This window comes from Salvelinus sp. IW2-2015, linkage group LG10, assembly GCF_002910315.2.
Source record: "Salvelinus sp. IW2-2015 linkage group LG10, ASM291031v2, whole genome shotgun sequence".
Lineage (NCBI taxonomy): Eukaryota > Metazoa > Chordata > Actinopteri > Salmoniformes > Salmonidae > Salvelinus > Salvelinus sp. IW2-2015.
In genome coordinates, this window is record NC_036850.1 from 19158106 (window position 1) to 19182392 (window position 24287).

At 39.7% G+C, this 24287-nt stretch overlaps 1 protein-coding gene across 2 annotated transcripts; it reads left to right on the forward strand.

Moving 5' to 3' along the window:
* Positions 1-4196: 4196 nt before the first annotated feature.
* LOC111969469 (vesicular glutamate transporter 2.1) lies at positions 4197-24287 on the forward strand. 2 transcript variants are annotated; one of them, XM_023995635.2, is made up of 12 exons: positions 4197-4692; positions 6879-7134; positions 7681-7799; positions 9627-9741; positions 15176-15263; positions 15398-15484; positions 16105-16247; positions 20769-20918; positions 21097-21229; positions 21418-21528; positions 23070-23197; positions 23327-24287. In XM_023995635.2, exons 1-12 carry the CDS (start codon positions 4685-4687, stop codon positions 23666-23668), a joined length of 1680 nt encoding a protein of 559 aa, XP_023851403.1. In that variant the 5' UTR covers positions 4197-4684; the 3' UTR covers positions 23669-24287. The 2 variants fall into 2 exon arrangements, with proteins under 2 accessions (XP_023851403.1, XP_070301542.1); XM_070445441.1 differs by lacking the exon at positions 4197-4692 and having other exon boundaries at positions 7060-7143; positions 7685-7799.

Genomic DNA, 24287 nt, shown 5'->3' on the forward strand with positions numbered 1-24287 from the left:
GTATTTGAGATCTTTTCATGGGAGTCAATGTAAAAACTGTAAATTAAAAGCCCAATGCAACTGTCTGTATATCAATATAAAATAATTTCTAGGTAACAATAATTGCTAGGACTGTCTGGGAGTAGTCTGCGTGGCAAGGGGAAAACTCTAAACTAGATGTTATTGGCAGAGAGGTTTGGAACTCTCTTTGTATTTGGTCTATCAACCAATTTACCACATGTTGATGTCACTATGGAAAGCTGAAACTCCCATCCATGCAAACCTGATGATTAGGAAGTCCTGTGTAGATTGTATGTTCAACCAGCGATTATCAGGAATTAACACTGATCACATTTTTTCACACTTTTAGAGTGTTAGTTTCATCAGCTGTTGTACAATTGCAATATAAAACACAGGAAAAAAGCATTTTGACTGCAGTGGCCCTTTAAAAACTGTTTCTCTCAGCTGGGTAATGATAGATAGAGATACTGTAATGGTCCAAGGCGGTAATACACCCATATGTCTACTGTATGTATGTTTGGTCTGATAGAGCCCTTTCCAGTGGATATAATCTACACTCAGTTTGAAATGTTTTGAGTGGCATATTAAGTCATACCAGACAAAATATTAGCCCTGTTTTTGGGGTTGCATTCCTCTTCCTTGTTTAGATTTATGGCGAGATATGCAACTTGTATGTGTGATTTCTTCTGGTGTGGGACCCAAATGTGTTTTTGCCTGTGTTACTTGCACATGTATCTATCTGCGCTTTATTTTGACACTTATCAAACTCATTGTAAGCAGGAAAATCAGATTCCTCAGCCCTGTTAGTCATTACTCACTTAAGTTGATCATTCCTATCTGCTTTTTCAGTCATACTCTATATCTGTACTCAGTAGCACAATGGGAGGCCTTCTCTTTTTAATTTTGTTTTAGCACAGAGCACTTATATGGGACTCATTTTATTTAGAAAATGAGTCTTTCAGACAGAAAACTCCACTACATTATTACTGTTTAATGTCAATCATTCCAACATGTCTGGATGGTCTCATATTAAAAGGAAAGTTGACTTTAGATTACATGTCTCAAAGCAATTTTTATAAAATTCCATTTCAAAAGGGACTGTAGCTTATTGAATCGATTTCAAGTTACTGTAGTGTGATTTGTGCAAACAGAGGTGTTAGCTATACAGTATATAGACTCCGAGTATGCATCACAATCTTGTGTCCCATAGACATTCAATGTAAGGAAACATGCATCATTTAACCTGCATAATGTCCCCTTTACAGCAATCAGTTCACACTATTTTATCACAGCCTGTATACACATGAAGAATGTTGGGGTATGTACAGTAGTTGCCACATTAAGTCCAGTAAACAAATCACTTATTTAGATTGTTGTACAGATTACATTTGTAAAGTATAGTTTGCTCAATGTAGGATTAGGTCTTATAATGCAGTTAATTCTGTAATATATTGATTTTATTTGTAGGCTTTTTCTAGGTTCATCTGTTTTATAAATGTTAATAGCCTCTCATGCTGAAGGTGGAAACTATACCCCTGGACGATTTTACTTGGTATAACTTCAACTTCAAAGTCACATGGTACATCACTATCTCAGGCTTGTCTATATCCCAGTGCTTGACTAACACCACTCTCAGCCATACAGACAAAATCCATTGGGAGACTCTTGACTCCTCATGTCCTTCTTGCATGCAGGGTGGAAGCCATAGTACATGACCAGTAGATCAATGCCTTAAATGTCTATGTTTACTTTTTGGGATGTTCTTCAAAAACAATAACTTTCTATTGTTCTATTCCTATGATGTTTCACAACTCATATTTTTTTATATCATAGTCTGTGTTGTCTAAATATGTTATCTTGCTTGTTTTGCATGAAAGGCTATTGACCTTATTAACAACATTCTGATAATGTAAGTCCTTTTAAATAAAATATTTCAGGATTTTAAATGTGTGCACTACAATTACTGTATAACTAAGAAATCTTAAAAACATTGTCAAACAAACATGTATAGAATAGGATAATACAAATCAAATCAAACTTTATTTGTCACATGCGCCGAATACAAGTGTAGACCTTACCGTGAAATGCTTACTTACAAGCTCTTAATCAAGACAGAGTTAAGAAAGTATTTACCACGTAAACTAAAGTAAAAATGATAAAACGTAAGACAATAAAATAACAGTAACGAGGCTATATACAGCGGGTACCGGTACCGAATCAAAGTGTGGGGGTATAGGTTAGTCGAGGTAATTTGTACATTTAGGTAGGAGTGAAGTGACTGTGCACAGATAATAAACGCTGTGTAGCAGCAGTGTGAAAAATAAAGGGGTGGTGGGGGGGGGGGTCAATGTAAATAGTCGGGTGGCCATTTGATTAATTGTTCAGCAGTCTTATGGCTTGGCAGTAGAAGCTGTTAAGAAGCCTTTTGGTCCTAGACTTGGCGCTCCAGTACCATTTGCCGTGCGGTAGCAGAGAAAACAGTCTATGACTTGGGTGACTGGAGCAGTTACCATACCAGGCTGTGATGCAACTGGTCAGGATGCTCTTGATGGTGCAGCTGTAGAACCTTTTGAGGATCTGGGGACTCGTGCCAAATCTTTTCAGTCTCCTGAGGGGGAAAAGGTGTTGTCGTGCCCTCTTCACGACTGTGTTGGTGTGTTTGGACCATGATTGTTCGTTGGTGTTGTGGACACCAAGGAACTTGAAACTCTCGACCCGCTTCACTACAGCCCTGTCGATGTTATTGGGGGCCTGTTCGGCCCGCCTTTTCCTGTAGTTCACAATCAGCTCCTTTGTCTTGCTCACATTGAGGGAGAGGTTGTTGTCCTGGCATCACACTGCCAGGTTTCTGACCTCCTCCCTGTTTCATCGTTTTCGGGGATCAGGCCTACTACTGTTATGTCATCAGCAAACTTAATGATGGTGTTGGAGTCGTGTTTGACCACACAGTCATGGGTGAACAGGGAGTACAGGAGGGGACTAAGCACACACTCCTGAGGAGCTCCAGTGTTGAGGATCAGCGTGGCAGACGTGTTGTTGCCTACCCTTACCACCTGGGGGCAGCCCGTCAGGAAGTCTAGGATCCAGTTGCAGAGGGAGGTGTTTAGTCCCAGGGTCCTTAGCTTAGTGATGAGCTTTGTGATGAGCTTTGTGGGCACTATGGTGTTGAATGCTAAGCTGTAGTCAATGAACAGCATTCTCACATAGATGTTCCTTTTGTCCAGGTGGGAAGGGCAGTGTGGAGATTGCATCATCTGTGGATCTGTTGGGGCGGTATGCGAATTTAAGTGGGTCTAAGGTATCTGGGAGGATACAGGCATGACAATAGCAGCCTATTCATATCAGAAATAGTTCAAATCAAATATCATGGTTTAAAAATATATATATATATATATTATCACGTTTTCATCCCATCCAGTACTGCATGTAAAATGTAGTGTACTTCGAGGATGTCTCACTGGCCTAATGCAAAAACCTGACAGGAATTATACTAAGTGCCCGCCAGATGGCGTCAGTTCCCCAATCCATTTATACTGTATTCACATTAGGTAGCTGCCAGTTTCTTTAAGAATTTCCATGTGTCTCTCAAAGGTGTCTGGCTCTCACATTTTAATATTTCACAATGACCCAACTTCAGAATGAATTGTGGTGGAACCGCAAGTCTCTTGAAATATGTAAAAAATATATAAAAAAACGTTGATCTATCCTTTGATGCTATAGTTACAGTAGTGTGTGTGTGTGTGTGTGTGTGTGTGTGTGTGTGTGTGTGTGTGAGGGGAATCCAGCCCTCATCTGGTTTCCATAGCACCGCCCTCCGGAGGATAAGACAGTATTTTATGTAGGCTCCATGTAGACGTCATGCCTGATATAAAAACAAATATTGGGAAAGGTTGTAAAACTGAAAATGACTTACGTTTGTATGTCACCACGCATAGCCCTCACACTTTGTAAGGTTATGATTTCCAAATGCAATCAAACCATCCTTTCTTATTCCAGCCTGAACCACTCCCTAAATCAGTCGATTACAGTATAACAACAATAGCTTTCAGGACAGTAGGCTATATTGAATATCGCTCTGGTGATCAGTAATGGGGATGCGGCGTGCACCACGCGCAGATAGTGTGCACGAGGCTGTCGCTGACCTTGGTGCTGAACAGCCAGAGGTTCTCGCGACGTCAGAAAAGCTGGGCTCTTCCACTGAGACGCGCGCGCCCAGCTCTGTGGTTTATAGAAGCAACTCCACACACCGCTAGTTCCCGCTTTTACTGGTTGTTTCTTGTTTAAATTATATGGATATCACCGTAGACGCTTCTAACGTTTTTCTCTTTCGTTCGCTTCAGGAATTATCTGTTGATTTTCATTGGGATGCGATTGCATGCACTTGTACGTGAGGCGAACGATTAGTTTGTATGGGGAATGGGGAATCAGAGCTCATCTGATTTCTCTCATATGTAGGCGTTTTTACAGCGATCGACGCGTGATAGGCTACAGATCTTGTCTGTTTTACTTATCAATAAATCAGATACATCGCTTGCTCCACCGGTTTGTTCGGTCACATTGTACTGAAACATGAAGCTTAAACAATAGACATTTTTGTGAAAAACATCAAATTTGGATATGGAGTCCGTCAGAATGAGAAGCCAAAGAGGGGATAAAGGAATTTGGGGCGAAGACCCTGGGGCAGATGTACAAGTAGGTGTTGAAATTCTGTTTTATATGCAGGCTAACCCATGTTTCAACATAGGGCTGGTTATGATTTCTGTATTTTCAAGTGATAGGCCTACAATATGGTGGTGTAATATGGTGGTGTAATGGTAGTAGACTACTGTACGTTCCTATCCTATGCCGAGAAGTGTGTTACTTTTATCTCAAACAGCTTGCAGTCATGGTCACGCCTCTAATAGACGTAGTGGGAAAATTATGCATAACCTCGTGAAAGCGCAGGAAGGACCTTGATGCATGTGGAAAAAGTCAACAATACATTAATGCATTAAACAGATAGCTGTGAAAAGCATTTGCCGTGAACTAGCCTAGTATGTATGCGATTAGATACAAATCCACGGAGTGTTATCTTCGTTTGCAATTGGCTTGTGACCGGGTCCCTGTAATATTTTAAATATTTTACTGAAACCCTCCAACAACTACAGGAGGTTATCTCTTTCATTATTTACCGGATGGGTATCGATTTATTGCTAGTAGCCTAAACGTCTAGCTGATTTGTCTTGCTAAGTGGCAAGGGCTTCATGCATCAAAGCTGGGACCGAGAGACTGAAAAACAGCTTCTATCTCAAGGCCATCAGACTGCTAAACAGCAATCACTAACTCAGAGAGGCTGCTGCCTACATTGAGACCCAATCACTGGCCGCTTTAATAAATTGATCACTAGTCACTTTAAACAATGCCACTTTAATCATGTTTACATATCTTAAATTACTCATATCACATGTATATAATGTATTTTAAACCGTCTATTGCACCTTGCCTTTGCCGCTCGGCCATCGCCCATCCATATACTTACATGTACATATTCTCATTAACCCCTTTAGATTTGTGTGTATTAGGTAGTTGTTGGGGAATTGTTAGATTACTTGTTAGATATTACTGCCCTGTCGGAAGTAGAAGCACAAGCATTTCGCTACACTCGCATTAACATCTGCTAACCATGTGTATGTGACCAATAACATTTGACATCTATTCTGATGCTTGTAGTTGCAGCCTAATGTCAATCAATGTATTGTTGAAGCTCTAAATGAATCTATTTCGTTTTGGTTTGGATTTTTTTTCGATTCATTGTTGCTTCCTTCGATAGGCCTATTTGGATTCCAAGTCCCATTTTAAACTTAGGTTGTATGAAATAACAGTTGCATGTTGTTGCGTTAAAAATATGTATTTTTCGTTGGACATAACGAAATGATCACATTAATGTAGTTCATGTAAATTACACATAATAGTTTTGATATTCCAAATGTATATTCTAAACAGGAGTGCATAATTAGCTATCGTCAGTGTTATAGTACCGTTGTGAATAAGATAGAGAGTTCTTGTAATTTTTTCCTTATGGCGATTTTACATCATTTTTTTAGGTATAGGCCTAATACTGTAACTGTAGGCTAAGCTTTATTTGGCAAACGAATGAATTGTGCATATGGTCATAAATGCATTTGAAACCGCAGCGTGAATGTTTGCCTGGAGAGATGAGCAACTGCCCAAACCGTGAATGCAAATGAGGGTGAAGGTGAGCGGTTGCTGCAATGCGGTGGAGGCATCTTCATTCGCTTCTTGCTCCAATCTACGATGCTTTTTTTGGCATTCGATGAGATTGAACCTGGTGCCGCTAACATACAGCGCTATTTTCTATTAATAGTTGCTCAATTACCTTGCTAAAGTAGACTTTTCGTTTAATGAAAAAACTAAAACATTTTCTGGATCATGTTAGTTATCATGTTCTGAATCATGTTGGTTATCATTCATCAAATAGCGCCCCCAGTCGTTGGGGCGAATACACTATCCTCATAAAACAACGGATTGAATAGGCATAGATATGTAATGCAGACCTAGATGACCTAATAAAATGATGCTTCAGTACGCTATCCAAAGAAGATGGTTTTAAAATAGAAATCAGTCTTCTTCCTTATTTTCAAAAACTTCTACATTTTAAAGACTATTATTGGACATGATGCAGGCCATATTTTGAAGGCTGCAGGCTATAATATATAGGCATGTAGGTCTATCATTTAACTTAATTGCAGGCCTGAATTTTTGCTACACTAAAATGCCTTTATTTTTCATAACATTCAAATATCAAACGTAGGCTAATCTATTAATTTGAGGCTGATTAATCGAGGAAATTTGATGACTTTTTATCTGGCTGTTTGAAGGGTGATGGAGAAGCGACAGGGAACTGGTGAAGTTATCGAACTAACAGAGGACGGCAGGCCCTCTGAGGCCCAGGAGAAGAAAGCACCTCTGTGCGACTGCACATGTTTTGGGCTGCCCCGCCGATACATCATCGCCATCATGAGCGGTCTAGGCTTCTGTATCTCCTTCGGCATCCGATGCAATCTGGGCGTGGCCATCGTGGGAATGGTCAACAACAGCACKATTCACAAAGATGGGAAGATCATCATCACAGAGGTGTGTGTGGTGCACTCTTTACTGACGTCAACATCATTTCACCGCCCTCCTGCTCCATACTTTGTCGTCCCTACAAATAGTCCAGATGTTGGAGGTCTCCTAATCTTCTCACACTTGACTTGACCTTATATTGAAAATAAAAAATAAGAAAAGGCAGATACAGAACATTTCCCTTCATGTATTGGTTTCATAGCTAGATTAATTTTGTTCCATGCTTTTTCAGTGCAGCCATAATAGGTATGCCACAACCATAAACCATTGTATTCCACAATAACACAGCATTTAGCATGTGTGTCCTACACATCATGTACCGTATATGATAGTAATGATTATAGCTCACATTTCTGCTACTCACTATATCCCTATTTCCTGTTATGATATGAGACCTTAGGCTTTGGTTATTAAGGTTATTATACGGCTTTATACGTTTTGTGAATTATTTTATTGAATTATAATGGAATTATATATGTGAAGGGGATTTATTACGATGTTCCATCGATTGTGTATTGTTTATTTTATTGTCTTTGTTTTTATTTCACTGGAAAGAAAGCAAAGTTCAACTGGGACCCAGAGACAGTCGGTATGATCCATGGTTCGTTTTTCTGGGGCTACATAGTGACGCAGATCCCGGGAGGGTACATATGCTCGAGACTGGCAGCTAACAGGTAGGCCTACATTCATTCATTATTTTTACAAAAGTTCGTATTCCTTCTCACAGTCTCAAATGCGATATATTCGTTATTATTCAATTGGTTACTAAAATGCATCACTATGAAATGAACGACCCTCAAGAAAAAAATTAAAATAGGTCCGATTTATTTTAGTCATCAAGAGATGTACCCAATATGTAAGATCCGAGCAACTGTGATGATGACGTAGATGTAGATTACTGAAGCCTGGATATATTATCGGTTTTCAACGCATTATTATCACACCTTTTCCCGTCAAAATAAATTATGTGATGAACGAATTTTCTAACAAAATCAACATTTTAATGATCTGAAAATGTTGCAGACACAATGGCATCCCACAAGGGTTTAATTGGACGTTGCAAATTTTTATGACAATTCGACCTTTATTGTAAATGAGAGGGAGGATTTGCAGGCTAGTATTGCGACCCAAGGTTTAACAGACAGTAGGCCTAGTAACCAGTGTGACTGCAATGGAGAAGGCCATTAATGGATAATTAATTTGGGAGGGAGCGACTCAGCCGCTGACGCTGGCAGGGCTGTTGAGATTTGACGGTGTCGCTCCGGTCCACAGGGCTTTCTGCCACCTGTTAATGAGGTCTCCGGGGGGAGCCGTGTCTAATTTGCTGCATTCTGGGGGCATGGCGACCAGCCCGGTCCTCGTCGCCAAAGGCTTACTCACGCTCATATGCACGGTGCACACTAAACATGGCTTATAAATAAGGTTTAGGCCTAGTTTAAATGAGGCATGAGCAGCATTTAAATATAGGATATTATAATAGGACATCTATGTTCAATTACTATATATTTTAGTGGGTCTTTGGTCCACTGTTCATAATAGTAGTGTCCATAATTGGTGATCGCAATTTATACCCTGAATATACATGAAGAAAAACAATCAATTTGGCATCATAATATGTTTTGTTTAGTATATACAATATTATTATTTGTTGAGCGGGCTATTTAAATATACACGATGTATTACATTTGTATAATSTAGTTTAATGTATAACATGTTTATTGTCTATATGCTTTCTTGATTGACATTGAGATTGTAATCGAATCAACCTGTCTCGTGCCAGAGAGTTACCTCAATCGGATTAGAGTTGCCCCCCGCGTGCGGGTGGGAGGCGGGGTCTCCGGGTGTTTACAAGACGTGACAAAAATAAAGAAAATAGCACGTTTCGTGTTATTCATTAGGGATTGCCTCCACTGGCTCAGCTGCGCTCAAACCAATGTCGTCTGCTGTCTGCACTCCCTGTCATCACGCTTTAATTTATTTCTCCAATTGAGTTATTGCTATCTGACGTAAATTGAGAAGTTAACGGTGCACTAGCCAATGCTTGACATGAAAAAAGAAATTACAAGAAAATTATCTATATATTTATTTTGGACGTAAGATTGGCCATTTGATTAGAAGAAGAACAGCAGGCCGAATATAGGCCTTATAACCATTAGAAAATGGGATAGAGAAATTACATTGAATAGCCTATTTGAATAGGACTAACTCCATTTCGATATTAAGCCAGTAAATGAGTGTGGAATGTGATATGTTCGATGGGTCCCTGCTGAATTTAGCCCGGATGGCCATAAAAAAAATCTGAGATTAATAAATTAAACATGAAGTCAATGAGAGGCCTAGGCCTAAACTATTTCTGTTTTATGCTTTGAAGAATAAATTGGCCAAGACATAAATACAGCTTAAATAAATCACTAGGCCTACTGGACACATTGTTTATCAAAATGATGTATAGGCCTACGACATACGATATATGCAAATGTGTATATTTCTGTTTCTTTTAGGGTTTTCGGTCTTGCCATTTTCCTTACCTCGACGCTCAATATGTTAATCCCCTCCGCGGCACGGACGCATTATGGACTGGTCATCTTTGTGAGAGTATTGCAAGGGCTGGTGGAGGTAAGGAGTTCTTTCATTCAAAAGTCTCATTTCTGGAGAGCTATTTTTTATATGCAAATTGTAATTAAGATTGAGTATGCTTATCCTGTCAATAGCACAGTTTTTGAAAACAGACAGTTTTCCTTTGTGGTATTTCGATTATGATTAGGCTACAGTATGTCAGAGGCAATGGAATAGAGACAGTACAACAGCCAGAATGCACCCTGGGGAAATATGAGACTGTTGTATTGATCTGCAGCTGGGTATTTGTTGTGGGAGAGTCCCCTCCTTTGTCTGTTCTAAAAAATATGTTCTGCGTTTTTTACACAAAAATGAACTGTAGTTGTACAGGCTCTGGTCTTGTCCCATCTTGATTACTGTCCGGTAATATGGTCAAGTGCAGCAAAGAAAGACCTAGTAAGCTGCAGCTGGCTCAAAACAGAGCAGCACACCTTGCCCTTAACTGCACATGCCAGTCTTTCCTGGTTGACAGTTGATGAGAGATTAACTGATGATCAACAGATGAAAATTCCAGATTGTCTGCATAATCAAATAACATACAGCTCAGACATCCATACATACCCCACAGGACATGCCACCAGGGGTCTCTTCACAGTCCCCAAGTCCAAACGAATTGACGGCAAAGCACAGTATTATACAGAGCCATGATCGCATGGAACTCCCTTCCATCTCCAATTACTCAAGCAAACAGCAAAATTACCTTAAAAAAAATTATAAAACAACTTCTCAAATGGCACAATAGGGATGGATGAAATGACCACACACACACACACACACACACACACACACACACACACACACACACACACACACACACACACACACACACACACACACACACACACCACACAACAACACAACAAAACACACACACACACACACACACACACACACACACTCTATCACACTCTAACACACACAATCTATACACTCTAACACACACAATCTATACACTCTAACACACGCAATCTATACACTCTAACACACACAATCTATACACTCTAACACACACAATCTACACACACATTATTCTTTAGTTGTATTGTTTATATATATTTATTTTTTAATTTGTGTGACTGTTCTTGTCTATCAGTGTATCAGTGTTTTCCCACTGGGCACAGATGGCAATTTAACATCGATTCCTTGTTGGTTCAATGTAATTTCATTGAAATGACGTGGAAACAAAGTTGATTCAACCAGTGTGTGCCCAGTGGGTTGTTACTTGACATGTTTTATGTTTTTGTGTGGGCCCCAGGAAGAATAGCTGCTGCTTCGGCAAAAGCTAATAGGGATCCGAATAAACCAATAAACCTGCTGAAACATATCTGCTCTGCTCTCTGGTAGTAACGCCACAGTTAGGAAAATGCTGGTCTAGCCAGAATCATATTCCCAAAGACAATGTGCTGATATATCAGCAGCTCATGAATCCACTGTCCAGTAGGCATAGTGAAACATGAGATGTTGGCAGCGGCTGCCTTGTACAGTAAAACATGATGCCATGTTGATACTGAAGGGCAGGCTACATTCACAGTGTCATAATAAAACATATCCAGCTAAACCGATCAGATGTGGAAAAAGTACTCAAATGTCATACTTGAGTAAAAGTAAAGATACCTTAATATTAAACGACTCAAGTAAAAAGTGAAAGTCACCCAGTAAAATTCTACTTGAGTAAAAGTATGTTTAGTGAGTCCACCAGATGTGAGACAGTAGGGATGACCAGGGACGTTCTCTTGATAAGTGTGTGAATTGAACCTTTTTCCTCTACTGCTAAGCATTCAAACTGCAACTAGTACTTTTGGGTGTCAGGCAAAATGTTTGGAGTAAAAAGTACATAATCTTCTTTATGAATGTAGAGAATTAAAAGTAAAAGTTGTCAAAAATATAAATAGTAAAGTAAAGTACAGATACCCCCAAAAACTACTTATGTAGTACTTTAAAGTATTTTTACTTAAGTACTTTACACCGATACACCATCCTGGCACCAGAGACAACCATTGAGAATCATTTTGAACACCATAGATGGAATTTTAGATTAATACTTTATTGTCCATTATCTTGCAGAGAATGGAAATGTGTATTTATTCTCACAAGTCTGACTCATTACTAACTACTTTCAATGCAATAATTCTCTTAAAATAATTGTCTATAGGCTGTGTTGGCTGTGAGTGATAGAAATAGGGTTCAAATGATTGTCTTGTGATAATGAAGGGTGTAATTCAATAACAACAGCACATCTATGTGTTTGGCATTGATGGCTGAGGTGAGACTGGACCAGTAGCTCCCATCTGGGCACACACTGGTTGAATCAATGTTGTTTCCACATCATTTCAATGAAATGACGTTGAACCAACGTAGAATAGACGTTGAATTGACGTCTGTGCCCAGTGGGTCCTTGATTTGAATGAGCCATCAGGTGACAAAGGCTAATCTGGTTATGTCTTGTTTTTGTCTCTGTAAGTAAAGGCTTCAGTGTTTTGGGTATATTCAGTAAGTAGAGCAATATTAATTAAGTTGGGAGTGGTACACATTCCATGAGCTTACAGGAGGACCTAAAAGTGAATCATATATAGTGATCTCAGATCAGTCCAGTGGATAGCTAGGATAAATCTCCTCCTAGCATGTCCATGCAGATTGCATTTTCAAATAGCACACTCTGTTCCAATTAGCAGCTAATGAACATTTAATGGCAGCAGCATTGTCAGTGTTATGAGAGGCTCATCAGTTAGCTCAGAGCACTGTGTCTCTTATTAACGTTAATCAAAAAGGCAATGAAGAGAGTATGTTGGTTTTTGTTTGTGATCATATTTGATTTACAACCATGGCAGCTCATATCTAGTAGTATCATCTCTTGTGATTGTCAGCTCAGTGCAGGCAAATCTATTATCAGTATGTCTTATGTTTACAATTTCTCCCATTATTCTGTGACAATCTGTTTGAAACCATCTATTTGAATAACACAGTTCCCTACATTTAGTCTTTAAAATGGTTGTGTGCAACCTCGTGTTTTAATTATTATTTTTTTATATGTATTAATCATTTGGGCCAAAATGGGGGAGGTATTTGAAGGACGTGAAGAAAGACTAGAAGACAAGGTTAAGATGACAAAAGAATGTTGCATTTTACCTAATGAATCCAATAACAGGTGGTACTGTAACACGTTACACTATATCTCAGCTAACCCGTTAAGGGCGATAGACTGTAACAAGGCTCAAGATTCAAGGCCTGCCCACTGGGCACACATTGGTTGAATCAATGTTGAAATGACATCTGTGCCCAGTGTGTGGTTATTTCATGTTCATAAATGTTTAATTTTACCTAATGAAACCCATAGCGGGTGGCAACTAACAAAAGGCTTTACAAGGATAAGAGATTACATGTTACCCCAGGAAAGGTAGCCTATCGGTTAGAGCATTGGGCCAGTAACCGATTCGTCGCTGGTTCAAATACCCGAGCCGACAAGGTGTCAATGTGCCCTTGAGTCAGGCACTTAACCCTAATTTGCTCCAGGGGTGCCGTACTACTGGATGGCCCTGTAAAACTGTACCTATCAGGTATATGTGACAAATAAAACATACAGTACTAGTCAAAAGACACACCTACTCATTCCAGTTTTTTTCTTTATTTGTACAATTTTCTACATTGTAGAATAATAGTGAAAACATCAAAACTAGGAAATAACACATGGAATCATGTAGTAAACAAAAAAGTGTTCAACAAATCTAAATATATTTTAGATTTTAGATTCTTCAAAGTAGCCACCCTTTTCCTTGATGAGAGCTTTTCACACTCTTGGCATTCTCTCAACCAGCTTCATGAGGTAGTCACCTGGAATGCATTTCAATTAACAGGTGTGCCTTGTTAAAAGTGAATTTGTGGAATTTCTTTCCTTCTTAATGTGTTTAAGCCAATCAGTTGTGTTGTGACAAGGTAGGGGTGTTATACAGAAGATATCCCTATTTGGTAAAAGACCAAGTCCATATTATGGCAAGAACAGCTCAAATAAGCAAAGAGAAATGACAGTCTATCATCACTATAAGACATGAAGGTCAGTCAATGGGGAAAATTTCAAGAACTTTGAAAGTTTCCTTGAGTGCATTCGCAAAAACCATCAAGCGCTATGATGAAACTGGCTCTCACAAGGACCTCCACAGGAAAGGAAGAGTTACCTCTGCTGCAGAGGATACATTCATTAGAGTTACCAGCCTCAGAAATTGCAGCTCAAATAAATGCTTCACAGAGTTCAAGTAACAGACTTGCTTGGGCCAAGAAACACGAGCAATGGACATTAGACCGGTGGAAATCTGTCCTTTGGTCTGATGAGTCCAAATGTACGATTTTTGGTTCCAACTTCTGTGCTTTGTGAGACGCAGAGTAGGTGAACGGATGATCTCTGCATGTTTAGTTCCCACCATGAAGCATTGAGGAGGAGGTGTGATGTTGTGGGGGTGCTTTGCTGGTGACACTGTGATTTATTTTTAAATTAAGGCACACTTCACCAGCATGGCTACCACAGAGTGAAGGAAAAGCAGCCCACAAGTGCTCAGCATATGTGGGAACTGGTTGAGAGAATGCCAAGAGTGTGCCAAGCTGTCATCAAAGCAAAGGGTGGCTACATTGAAGAATCTCAAATATAACATCTATTTTGATTTGTTTAACACATTTTTGTTACTACATGATCAGATATGTGTTATTTCATAGTTTTGATGTCTTCACTACTATTCTACAATGTAGAAAATAGGAAAAATAAAGAAAACCCTTTGAATGAGTAGGTGTGTCCAAACTTTTGACTGGTACTGTATATTTAAAAAAAAAAAAAGAATATTTGTTAACCCATTGTGTGTGGTAACTGTAAAAAGTCTATACTTAGCTTTACCCCAGGATATCAATTATTAAGGGCGGTAACTATAGAAACAAGGTAGCTTTATTCACGTCAGGGGAATTCAGAGGAACACGGTTGCTATATTCACATCATGGGAAATTAGTGAAAAGTGTCAGCCTATTTGCAACGCACTTCCTTGTTATTGTATTTCCATTGTTGTGTGTTTCACCTGCATTCAGTAGTCTATGAATCACATGATTATGAAGGCATAAATGTATGAAAGCGTGTAGACTTATTTACAATGTATGTAGTTCTGTCTTGTGATGTACTTGTGTACATGTATTTTGTCATGTTTTATGTTTTGTGTGGACTCCAGGAAGAGTAGCTGCTGCTTTAGCAGTAGCTAATGGGGATCCTAATAAAATGCTAAATACTAAATGTTAAGCAGTGTTGCTAGAATCCATTGCTATTGCCACAAGGAGCAGGATGATCAGAATTGTCTGGCCATTTTATTCATTATATCTTAAGAATAATAGCAGCATTATGATTTACTTTGAACCAGTTACCTACTCTTAGTTGCTCATGGTTCTGTGGTGTGTGTGACCTACCCAGGGAGTGACCTACCCAGCCTGCCATGGGATCTGGAGTAAGTGGGCTCCYCCTCTGGAGAGGAGTCGCCTGGCCACCACCTCCTTCTGTGGTAAATATTATTTTCAATAGTATCTTATCTGTCACACTATGGTAGTGAAGCAAGAGGTACAGTAGTTGTACTTCCTTTGTCTATTTAGATTTCTTTTTTCTTCTCTTCCTCCTCTCTACCATTTCCTCTTACAGGTTCCTATGCTGGTGCTGTCATAGCCATGCCTCTAGCAGGGATCCTTGTGCAGTACTCAGGCTGGTCCTCTGTGTTCTATCTCTATGGTAAGATAGAGTTCCATGGCGATGTTATAGCTTTCAAATGTAAAAAGCATGAGCTGATGCACACCCATCCTGAAGAAGGCACTGTGTGCCAAAACGTTGGTTAAGTTTACCCACTCAATTGTTGGGAGCATATATAGAGTTTTCAACTTTTATTATTTTTATATAGCTATCAAATAGTTTTTTAAATAATTTATTCACATTCTAACCAACAACCTATTTGAAAATATGTTGCGCATAGTACATAATCTTCAGAACATTTTAAAGCTGGTTGCTGATGTTTTCAGACATCCAGACCATTGATTTCTTCCCATTGTTTTTGTGGGACTGTTCTCCAATAATTTTCCATCTCACCCTGGACTAGATGAATTTGGCCTTTCTGTCCTGGGTTTAGTCTATGGGGGATTTCTGAAAGATCAGACTCCCTTTTATGAATTTGATGTTATCGTATAGGCCAATCTAAGCTTTTCACATGTTCACATACAACAATGATACAATTAAAACACATTTACAACAGGGTTTCTGTAGCTTTGCTGCTTGGTTCCCTAATGACTAGAAGATATACATAATCCACCACCCATATTTTATTTATCCTTTCTAACAATCCAAATATCATTGTGCAGGGTGCTTTGGGATCTTCTGGTATGCGTTCTGGATCCTTGTGTCGTATGAAAGTCCTGCTGTGCACCCTACCATCACCCAGGAGGAACGAGTCTACATAGAGGAGAGCATCGGGGAGAGTGCCAAGCTCATGGGCCCTGCTGAGGTGAGGGACAGGGCTTGAGGTTGGTTGAATAAAAGTTGTTTGAAAGGTTTCAAACAACTTTCACTCAACTAACCTCATGCCCTGCTTCTCTGTTTCAGTGAAATAATCCAAATCTGTGTGAAAGTTTGACAAAGTTTTTTAGTAGGCCATTACATTTTCTGAGTGATATTATGCCAGAGTTCTCAAAGTCTTCAAAGTCCACTTCTCCTCAAATCGATTCCTATGATATTAAATTGGGAGATGATGCTATGCCCCACTTCCTACTCAGGCTTGTTTTGATCTCTGCTCCCCTGAGGTCTCATGCATAAACTGTGAGTATGTCCAAAATATACCACAAAGTGTGCATGCGCCAAAAAAGTTCACATTTATAAAAAAAATATAACTTGAGACAATGTGCTAACCTATCCGTAAACTTTAGACCATGCGGATGCACATCTCACATCTCTGAAAATCTGTGTTAAATTTTTTAAATCTAACATATAGACATAGGAATCTTTTCCTATTTATTTTATTTTCATAACCATTGCAGAATAAATTCCTCACCTTTTCTTGCCATGACAGGTTCATATTCTTGAAGTAGCCATACAACAAATTACAATGCGCATCTCTCATTTAAGTGGACCTTGTAGCCTAGTAAATATATAGGCTATATACAGCTGAAGTCGGAAGTTTACATACACCTTAGTCAAATACATTTAAACTCAGTTTTTCACAATTCCTGACATTTAATCCTAGTAAAAATTCCATGTCTTAGGTCAGTTAGGATCACCACTTTATTTTAAGAATATGTAATGTCAGAATAATAGTAGAGAGAATTATTTATTTCAGCTTTTATTTCTTTCATCACATTCCCAGTGGGTCAGAAGTTTACATACACTCACTTAGTATTTGGTAGCATTGCCTTTAAATTGGGTTCAACGTTTCAGGTAGCATTCCACAAGCTTCCCACAATAAATTGGGTGGATTTTGTCCCATTCCTCCTGACAGAGCTGGTGTAACTGAGTCAGGTATGTAGGCCTCCTTGCCTGCACACACTTTTTTTAGTTCTGCCCACAAATTTTCTATGGGATTGAGGTCAGGGCTTTGTGATGGCCACTCCAATACCTTGACTTTGTTGTCCTTAAGCCATTTTGCCACAACTTAGGAAGTATGCTTGGGGTCATTGTCCATTTGGAAGACCCATTTGCGACCAAGCTTTAACTTCCTGACTGATGTCTTGAGATGTTGCTTCAATATATCCACATCATTTTCCTTCGTCATGATGCCATATATTTTGTGAAGTGCACCAGTCCCTCCTGCAGCAAAGCACCCCCACAACATGATGCTGCCACACCCGTGCTTCATGGTTGGGATGGTGTTCTTTGCCCTGCAAGCATCCCCCTTTTTCCTCCAAATATAACGATGGTCATTATGGCCAAACAGTTCTATTTTTGTTTCATCAGACCAGAGGACATTTCTCCAAAAAGTATGATCTTTGTCCCCATGTGCAGTTGCAAACCGTAGTCTGGCTTTTTATGGCGGTTTTGGAGCAGTGGCTTCTTCCTTCCTGAGCGGCCTTTCAAGTTGCTGTTTCCTCCAGCATCTTCACAAGGTCCTTTGCTGTTGTTCTGAGATTGATTTGCACTTTTCGCACCAAAGTACATTCATCTCTAGGAGACAGAATGTGTCTCCTCCCTGAGCGGTATGACGGCTGCGTGGTCCCATGGTGTTTATACCTGCGTACTATTGTTTGTACAAATGAACATGGTACCTTCAGGTGTTTGGAAATTGCTTCCAAGGATGAACCAGACTTGTGGAGGTCTACAATTTTTTTCTGAGGTCTTGGCTGATTTCTTTTGATTTTCCCATGATGTCAAGCAAAGAGGCACTGAGTTTGAAGGTAGGCCTTGAAATACATTCACAGGTACACCTCCAATTGACTCAAATGATGTCAATTAGCCTATCAGAAGCATCTAAAGCCATGACACAATTTTCTGGAATTTTCCAAGCTGTTTAAAKGCACAGTCAACTTAGTGTATGWAAACTTCTGAYCCACTGGAGTGAATTATAAGTGAAATAATCTGTCTGTAAACAATTGTTGGAAAAATTACTTGTGTCATGCACAAAGTAGATGTCCTAACCGACTTGCCAAAACTATAGTTTGTTAACAAGAAATTTGTGGAGTGGTTGAAAAACAAGTTTTAATGACTCCAACCTAAGTGTATGTAAACCTCCGACTTCAACTGCATATTTCAAGTTTTGCAATCCCATAGGCAGCACGGTTTATAATATATGGTAGAATTGAACAGGTAAACAGTTGATCTTTTACATTGAAGTAGGCCTATGTTGGTGACTGTAATACACAACATAGTCTCAGGGCAATCTCTGACACGCTGACACTCTATTTAGTATGGTATGTTACGTTACGTTAGCCTCCTGTGACCCGGAAAAAATTGTTTGGGGTCTAAAAATATGGTTATTTATATTTTGTTGTATGTGCAAAATTGTCCTCTGTACCGGTCGTTAGGATGTAAATATTACAAAATTGATATTACAGTCAATGGGTAAAGTAGATGAAAAACATAGTTGCGGCATGTGGGTGTCCACTATAGAGCACATTTTTTATAAGCTCTTGTTTAGCTCTTATTTAATGTGAAAAAAATATTAAAAGTCCTGACAACTCACTATTCCTGAGAAATCCACTTACTAGAAACAATTTGAATATCAAACTCACAAAAATGATAATTTATAATTACACACACTTCTTTTAAAATTACCATAAAATGTGTACATTTTGAACGACATCCATTTTTTTTAAGAACCAGGAAGATAAAGTTGTCAAGGTCACACCCCCACATGTGATATCATTGAAAAGCCCATAATGTCCTCTCAAAGGGACAACAGGTCTTAATACAGTGGCTTGTATGGACTTAGAGATACGGACCAAGAACTGATGAATTGCTGGGTCTCAGGAGGTTAGGTGCATTATGAATAGAATAGCGGTCGTACAATATTCTATGAATTAGAGGATGTATAGTATCATACATCTTACCCAGTCGTACAATAGCATACGAATTGGATGACGTAACCTATCAGACATCTTGAATGACGTATAGTATTGTACGTCTTGATCTGAGACCAGGTTGCTTGTTGCACCATAATAACAAAGGAAAATTATGGAGAGAATTTATGTTGGCGGTTAGGGGAACTAATGACAAAAAGTTAGGAGAACTAAAACGACAAAGTTTACGTGAATTGATGTAGCTGGTTAGGGGAATTGGGTTAGGAGGGTTAGGAGAAGGGTTAGCTAAAATACAAGAGTTGTCCCTGATGCGATTTGAACATGCAACTTTTGGATTGCTAGTCTGTCGTGGATTAAGACGTCAGCATGCTTCAATTTGGCTGGTGCCTAGCCAAGCTTGGCCAAGTGAACCGATTGAGTGTGCTCACATACTACTTTAAAAGTCCTTCGTTTGAAAAACGAGAAAAAGCATCAGTAGTACTGTTTGGCCATTTGGAGATGCCATAGCCAGTATACGCTTCCTTAAAATAGTCCGAATTAATCTAAGATAACTCAAGAAATGGTCATTTATTTTCATAGTCGTGCAGTTTTGCATCGGACTAGGATGTTTGGTATTTTTTTGCATGAGGACGAGTCGTCTCTCGATGAATGACAGGCACTTCGGCTTTCAACTTTGGCTTGCCTGGAGAAAATGTTTTGTGTGCCCAAACAGCCGAAAAAACCCTTGCCAGTCCACAATGAAGAAAAAAGTCACAAAATGTCATCAAAATATATGCACAAACTGTTCCGAACTGTTTTGGCCCACCAATCCTCCCCGACCAACCTCCCTACTTTCGCTTATGTCCAAAGCAACTAGACCATTAGATACAGTACGTCTTGGAGGTGCTCAGAAATACGTAAAGTATATTCCATATGGCTCTGAGGCCAGGTTGATGTACTGCAATAGATGGGGGTTTTCCGAGTAGACAATGTTTCAGAATTTGTAGGCAGACCATCGTAAATAGGATTGGGGAAAAGTCGATGCAAAACATTGTTGAATTCAAACTTTCTGCTGACAGGTCAACAACAATTTGCCATTGTTTTCTCTTTCAGAAACTGACAGTTCTTTTGCCAGCTACAGCATAAATTACTGCAAAAGATGAAAAGATTCTGCCAACACAGTAGATAGACCGGTAGCTTATGTAAAATATTTGACAGAATGGGTAGCTACAGTATTGCTGTGTGATAGGAGCGTAACATCATAGCCTATTTCAACTCAGAGCCTATAGGAAGGCAGGACATAGAAACCCAATAATCTAATGATAAACTAAATATTGAACAACAATTCGTCTTTTGCATAGAAGTGTGGGCTGTAGCATTTAGCCTACTTTTAAATTGTTTCAAATATACAATAAATCTTGCAGAATGTGCAGACAGGCACTCTCTATAGGCTGCATGCATGTATGTGTTTCTCTCTTTCTCACTGCTGCTACCCTTTCACCGGTAACTCATGTATTTTCCTCCCTTTTGCTCCATTGTAGAAATTTAAGACCCCCTGGAAAAAGTTCTTCACCTCCATGCCTGTCTATGCAATCATCGTGGCCAACTTCTGCAGAAGCTGGACCTTCTACCTACTGCTTATCAGTCAGCCGGCCTACTTTGAGGAGGTGTTTGGGTTTGAGATAAGCAAGGTGAGACCAGTGGAGCGTTCCCAGGATAGGGCACCAGCCTAGCCAAACAGTGTTGCTGGGGTATGGTACTCGAGGCCTAGGTGAGGGATGTGTGAAAATGTTGTGCTAGGCTCTAACTGACTTTAATACCTTTTAATACCTCTATGTGGATGTTGATTGCAACTGTTCCTGTCCTCAGGTTGGCATGGTGTCTGCCCTGCCCCACTTGGTGATGACAATCATTGTGCCCATCGGAGGGCAGTTGGCTGACTACCTACGCAGCAGGAACATCCTGTCTACCACTACAGTCAGGAAGATCATGAACTGTGGAGGTGAGAGAACCCCTTCGGCACACCATGCACAATTATATCAAATGTGTACTGCTTTTACATAATCTGTATGATAGTGATACAATGACTGTAGCAAAGCAATTCTGTTTGTGACTGTAATTAAATTGCAACTGTGATGGCCCATAGCCCCTGGGTTACTGTAGCATGTGTGTGACTGTCTGTCTCTGCAGGGTTTGGCATGGAGGCTACGCTGCTGCTGGTAGTGGGATTTTCCCACACCAAAGGGGTGGCTATTTCCTTCCTGGTCCTTGCTGTGGGCTTCAGTGGATTTGCCATATCAGGTCAGTGTCTGTTAAACACGTGGTATCAGAGAGTCTGCCAGTATAGATCACAGCTGCCTGTATGAGACTCCTCCTTCACTATTTGTAGACAGAGAACAAATCTACCAACTACACCGTAGATTCTGTCTAGAATGGCCACTATTTATTGCAGGTTGATGTTTATTGTCATGAATCTTGCCATGGAAGCAGCACTGAGTGATTTCCTCTAGATGGGCCAGCTGAAAAATCTAAATTGGCTATATCGTCAAAATTCAAGAAAACAAAACGTAGCCTTTTGGTCTTAATTTAAGGTTAGGCATTAGGGTTAGCAGTGTGGTTAGGGTTATTTAAAATCAGATTTTATGACTTTGTGGCCTTGCCAGCTAGTGACCACTCTGCAGAGCTGCCTCCAGAACAAGATTAATGATGAAAAACTAACTTGCCTATTTATCGTTCCACAGCCACCGATGTGGTCTAAAAAGGACTTGTAATCAGCAATATCCAGCTACAAAGGGAACAGGGTCGATTTCTCACATTTCTCAAACATCTATTCCAGCTKAAGCTTGTGGCCGCAAGGCAGACCTTGGTTTTCTACTACTCATTTTTCTTGGGCTTTCTCCTGGAGTATTTAATAATTCAGCACAAGTCCCASAGGAGCTGCCATACAGGCTGGCTGTGTGCAGCTACAGAGGACACTCAGTGTGGGGGAGGAGATTCACTGGCTAGCTACTCCCTTTGCAACAAGATGGCTGCATGGTGCTTTGTTTTCATAGCAATTTAATTTCCATTACATTTATATTATGTTTGGGTTATTTCAGTAGTTTTGATACATCCACATACTAGTACTCCATTAAGGGAGATGTGGTCTTAATTAAAGAAAAAAAGGTAATTACTAATGGTGGTTTTTATTACCTACCAAGAATGAACGAAAGCTCTAGAGACCGTAAGGGCTAGAGCCTATCAGATCTGCGCTAGCTGACACCCACATATCAGTTGTTTTGTTGGTGTCTGAGGTGGAACTGTGTTATAGCTGTCAAATCGACAAGCGGCTCCTTGCGTCAGCTTATTGCGGACACTCCCATTGGATGCAAGTACAAAACCAACCAACTTCATAATCCAACTTTATAATTAGAAGTTCATGCAGCCGCGTTACAAGTTAAAACACTCGAATGCGTGATGTTTTATTGTCTGATAGGTAATGAATCCCCCCATCCAAATTAACATTAAAACATGCATTAGCCTACACATTCTATTGGCGTTTTGAACTTCTAACGAAGTGGAGATACTAAGGAAGGGAGTGATTTGTGACACAACAGCAGCCACTCACTTATTTGTCAGTTCATAACAACAGTTGTTATGCAGATGTCGGCCATCGCGGGTTTACACTCGATTTGATTGAAACGAGGTCTAGGTTATAGTGAAATCAGTTAAACCACAAGAACTATAACCACTTGATTTTATTTAATCAAATGCTAATCAATTGTTGTCTTAGAGATCTGTCTTATAGACAGTAACTTCACACTGAAAACCTTGTATTTCATTCTGAACGTTCTTTCCATCAGGATTCAACGTCAATCACTTAGACATTGCTCCACGCTATGCCAGTATCCTTATGGGCATATCCAACGGTGTGGGCACCCTGTCTGGCATGGTATGCCCATTGATCGTAGGTGCCATGACAAAAAACAAGGTAAGACATTCTGTTACCCTTGGAAAGTCCATAAAACATTATGGTTAAACGTAGATTCATTATCGGATAGAACTACAATTCTCTGTGACTTTGTATAAGACACTTTATATTCCATCTGTCCACATGAAGACTCGAGAAGAGTGGCAGTGGGTGTTCCTCATCGCTGCTCTGGTTCACTACGGGGGAGTCATCTTCTATGGCATCTTTGCCTCTGGAGAGAAGCAGCCGTGGGCCGACCCAGAGCTGACCAGCGATGAGAAGTGTGGCTTCATCGATGAGGATGAGCTGGCAGAGGAGACGGGCGACATCACCCAGAGTTACGGTGCCCTGGGCGGCGGTCCGGCCAAAACGTAYGGTGCYACTACGCAGAACGGGGGCTGGGCTRACAGCTGGGATAAGAAGGAGGAGTTTGTCCAGGAAGAGGCAGAGGGAGGGCCGTATGGCTACAGGCAGGACCAGGACTACTCCTAGAGACAGCAGACACAATGACCATCAAACGGTAGACTTATTTTGTAGTGTTTACCAGTTTAGACGAAGTCAAAAACCAAATAAAAAAGATGACAATTCATTGTTGTATGTTTGCACAAATTCAAATAATTATTTCAAAATATAAATTAGTTAAAAAGATGATTTTATTGTGCAAATAAAAAAAATACTATAGAGATGTAACACATATCAAATTGGCAGATCTATTTGTAAACGTAATATGCATATAAATTATAGATATATTTATTTGGAGTGCAATTGTGTGTAAGTGTGAACCATTTCCACCTCATCAATCTGAGCTTCTTCATTCTGGAGAAGCCTGTTATGTACGATCAGACAAGATTTAACTGGCTTCCTGGATCATCATGCCTAACTGGTTCTTATTACAACTCCTCATGAGCCAGCCATTGCMGTGTAAAAGAAACATGTCWCTGTAAAAAGGGGACTTAACCAGGAATGAGACTGTATGTCTTAGGTTGTACAGTATCTCTTCTGATTGCACTGAAAGTAGGGTGTCCTTTTAATGCACAATATAATTTTATTTTCTTATTATTATTGGTTTGTATAACTGTCTTTAACACAAGAAGGCATAAAAATACAATAA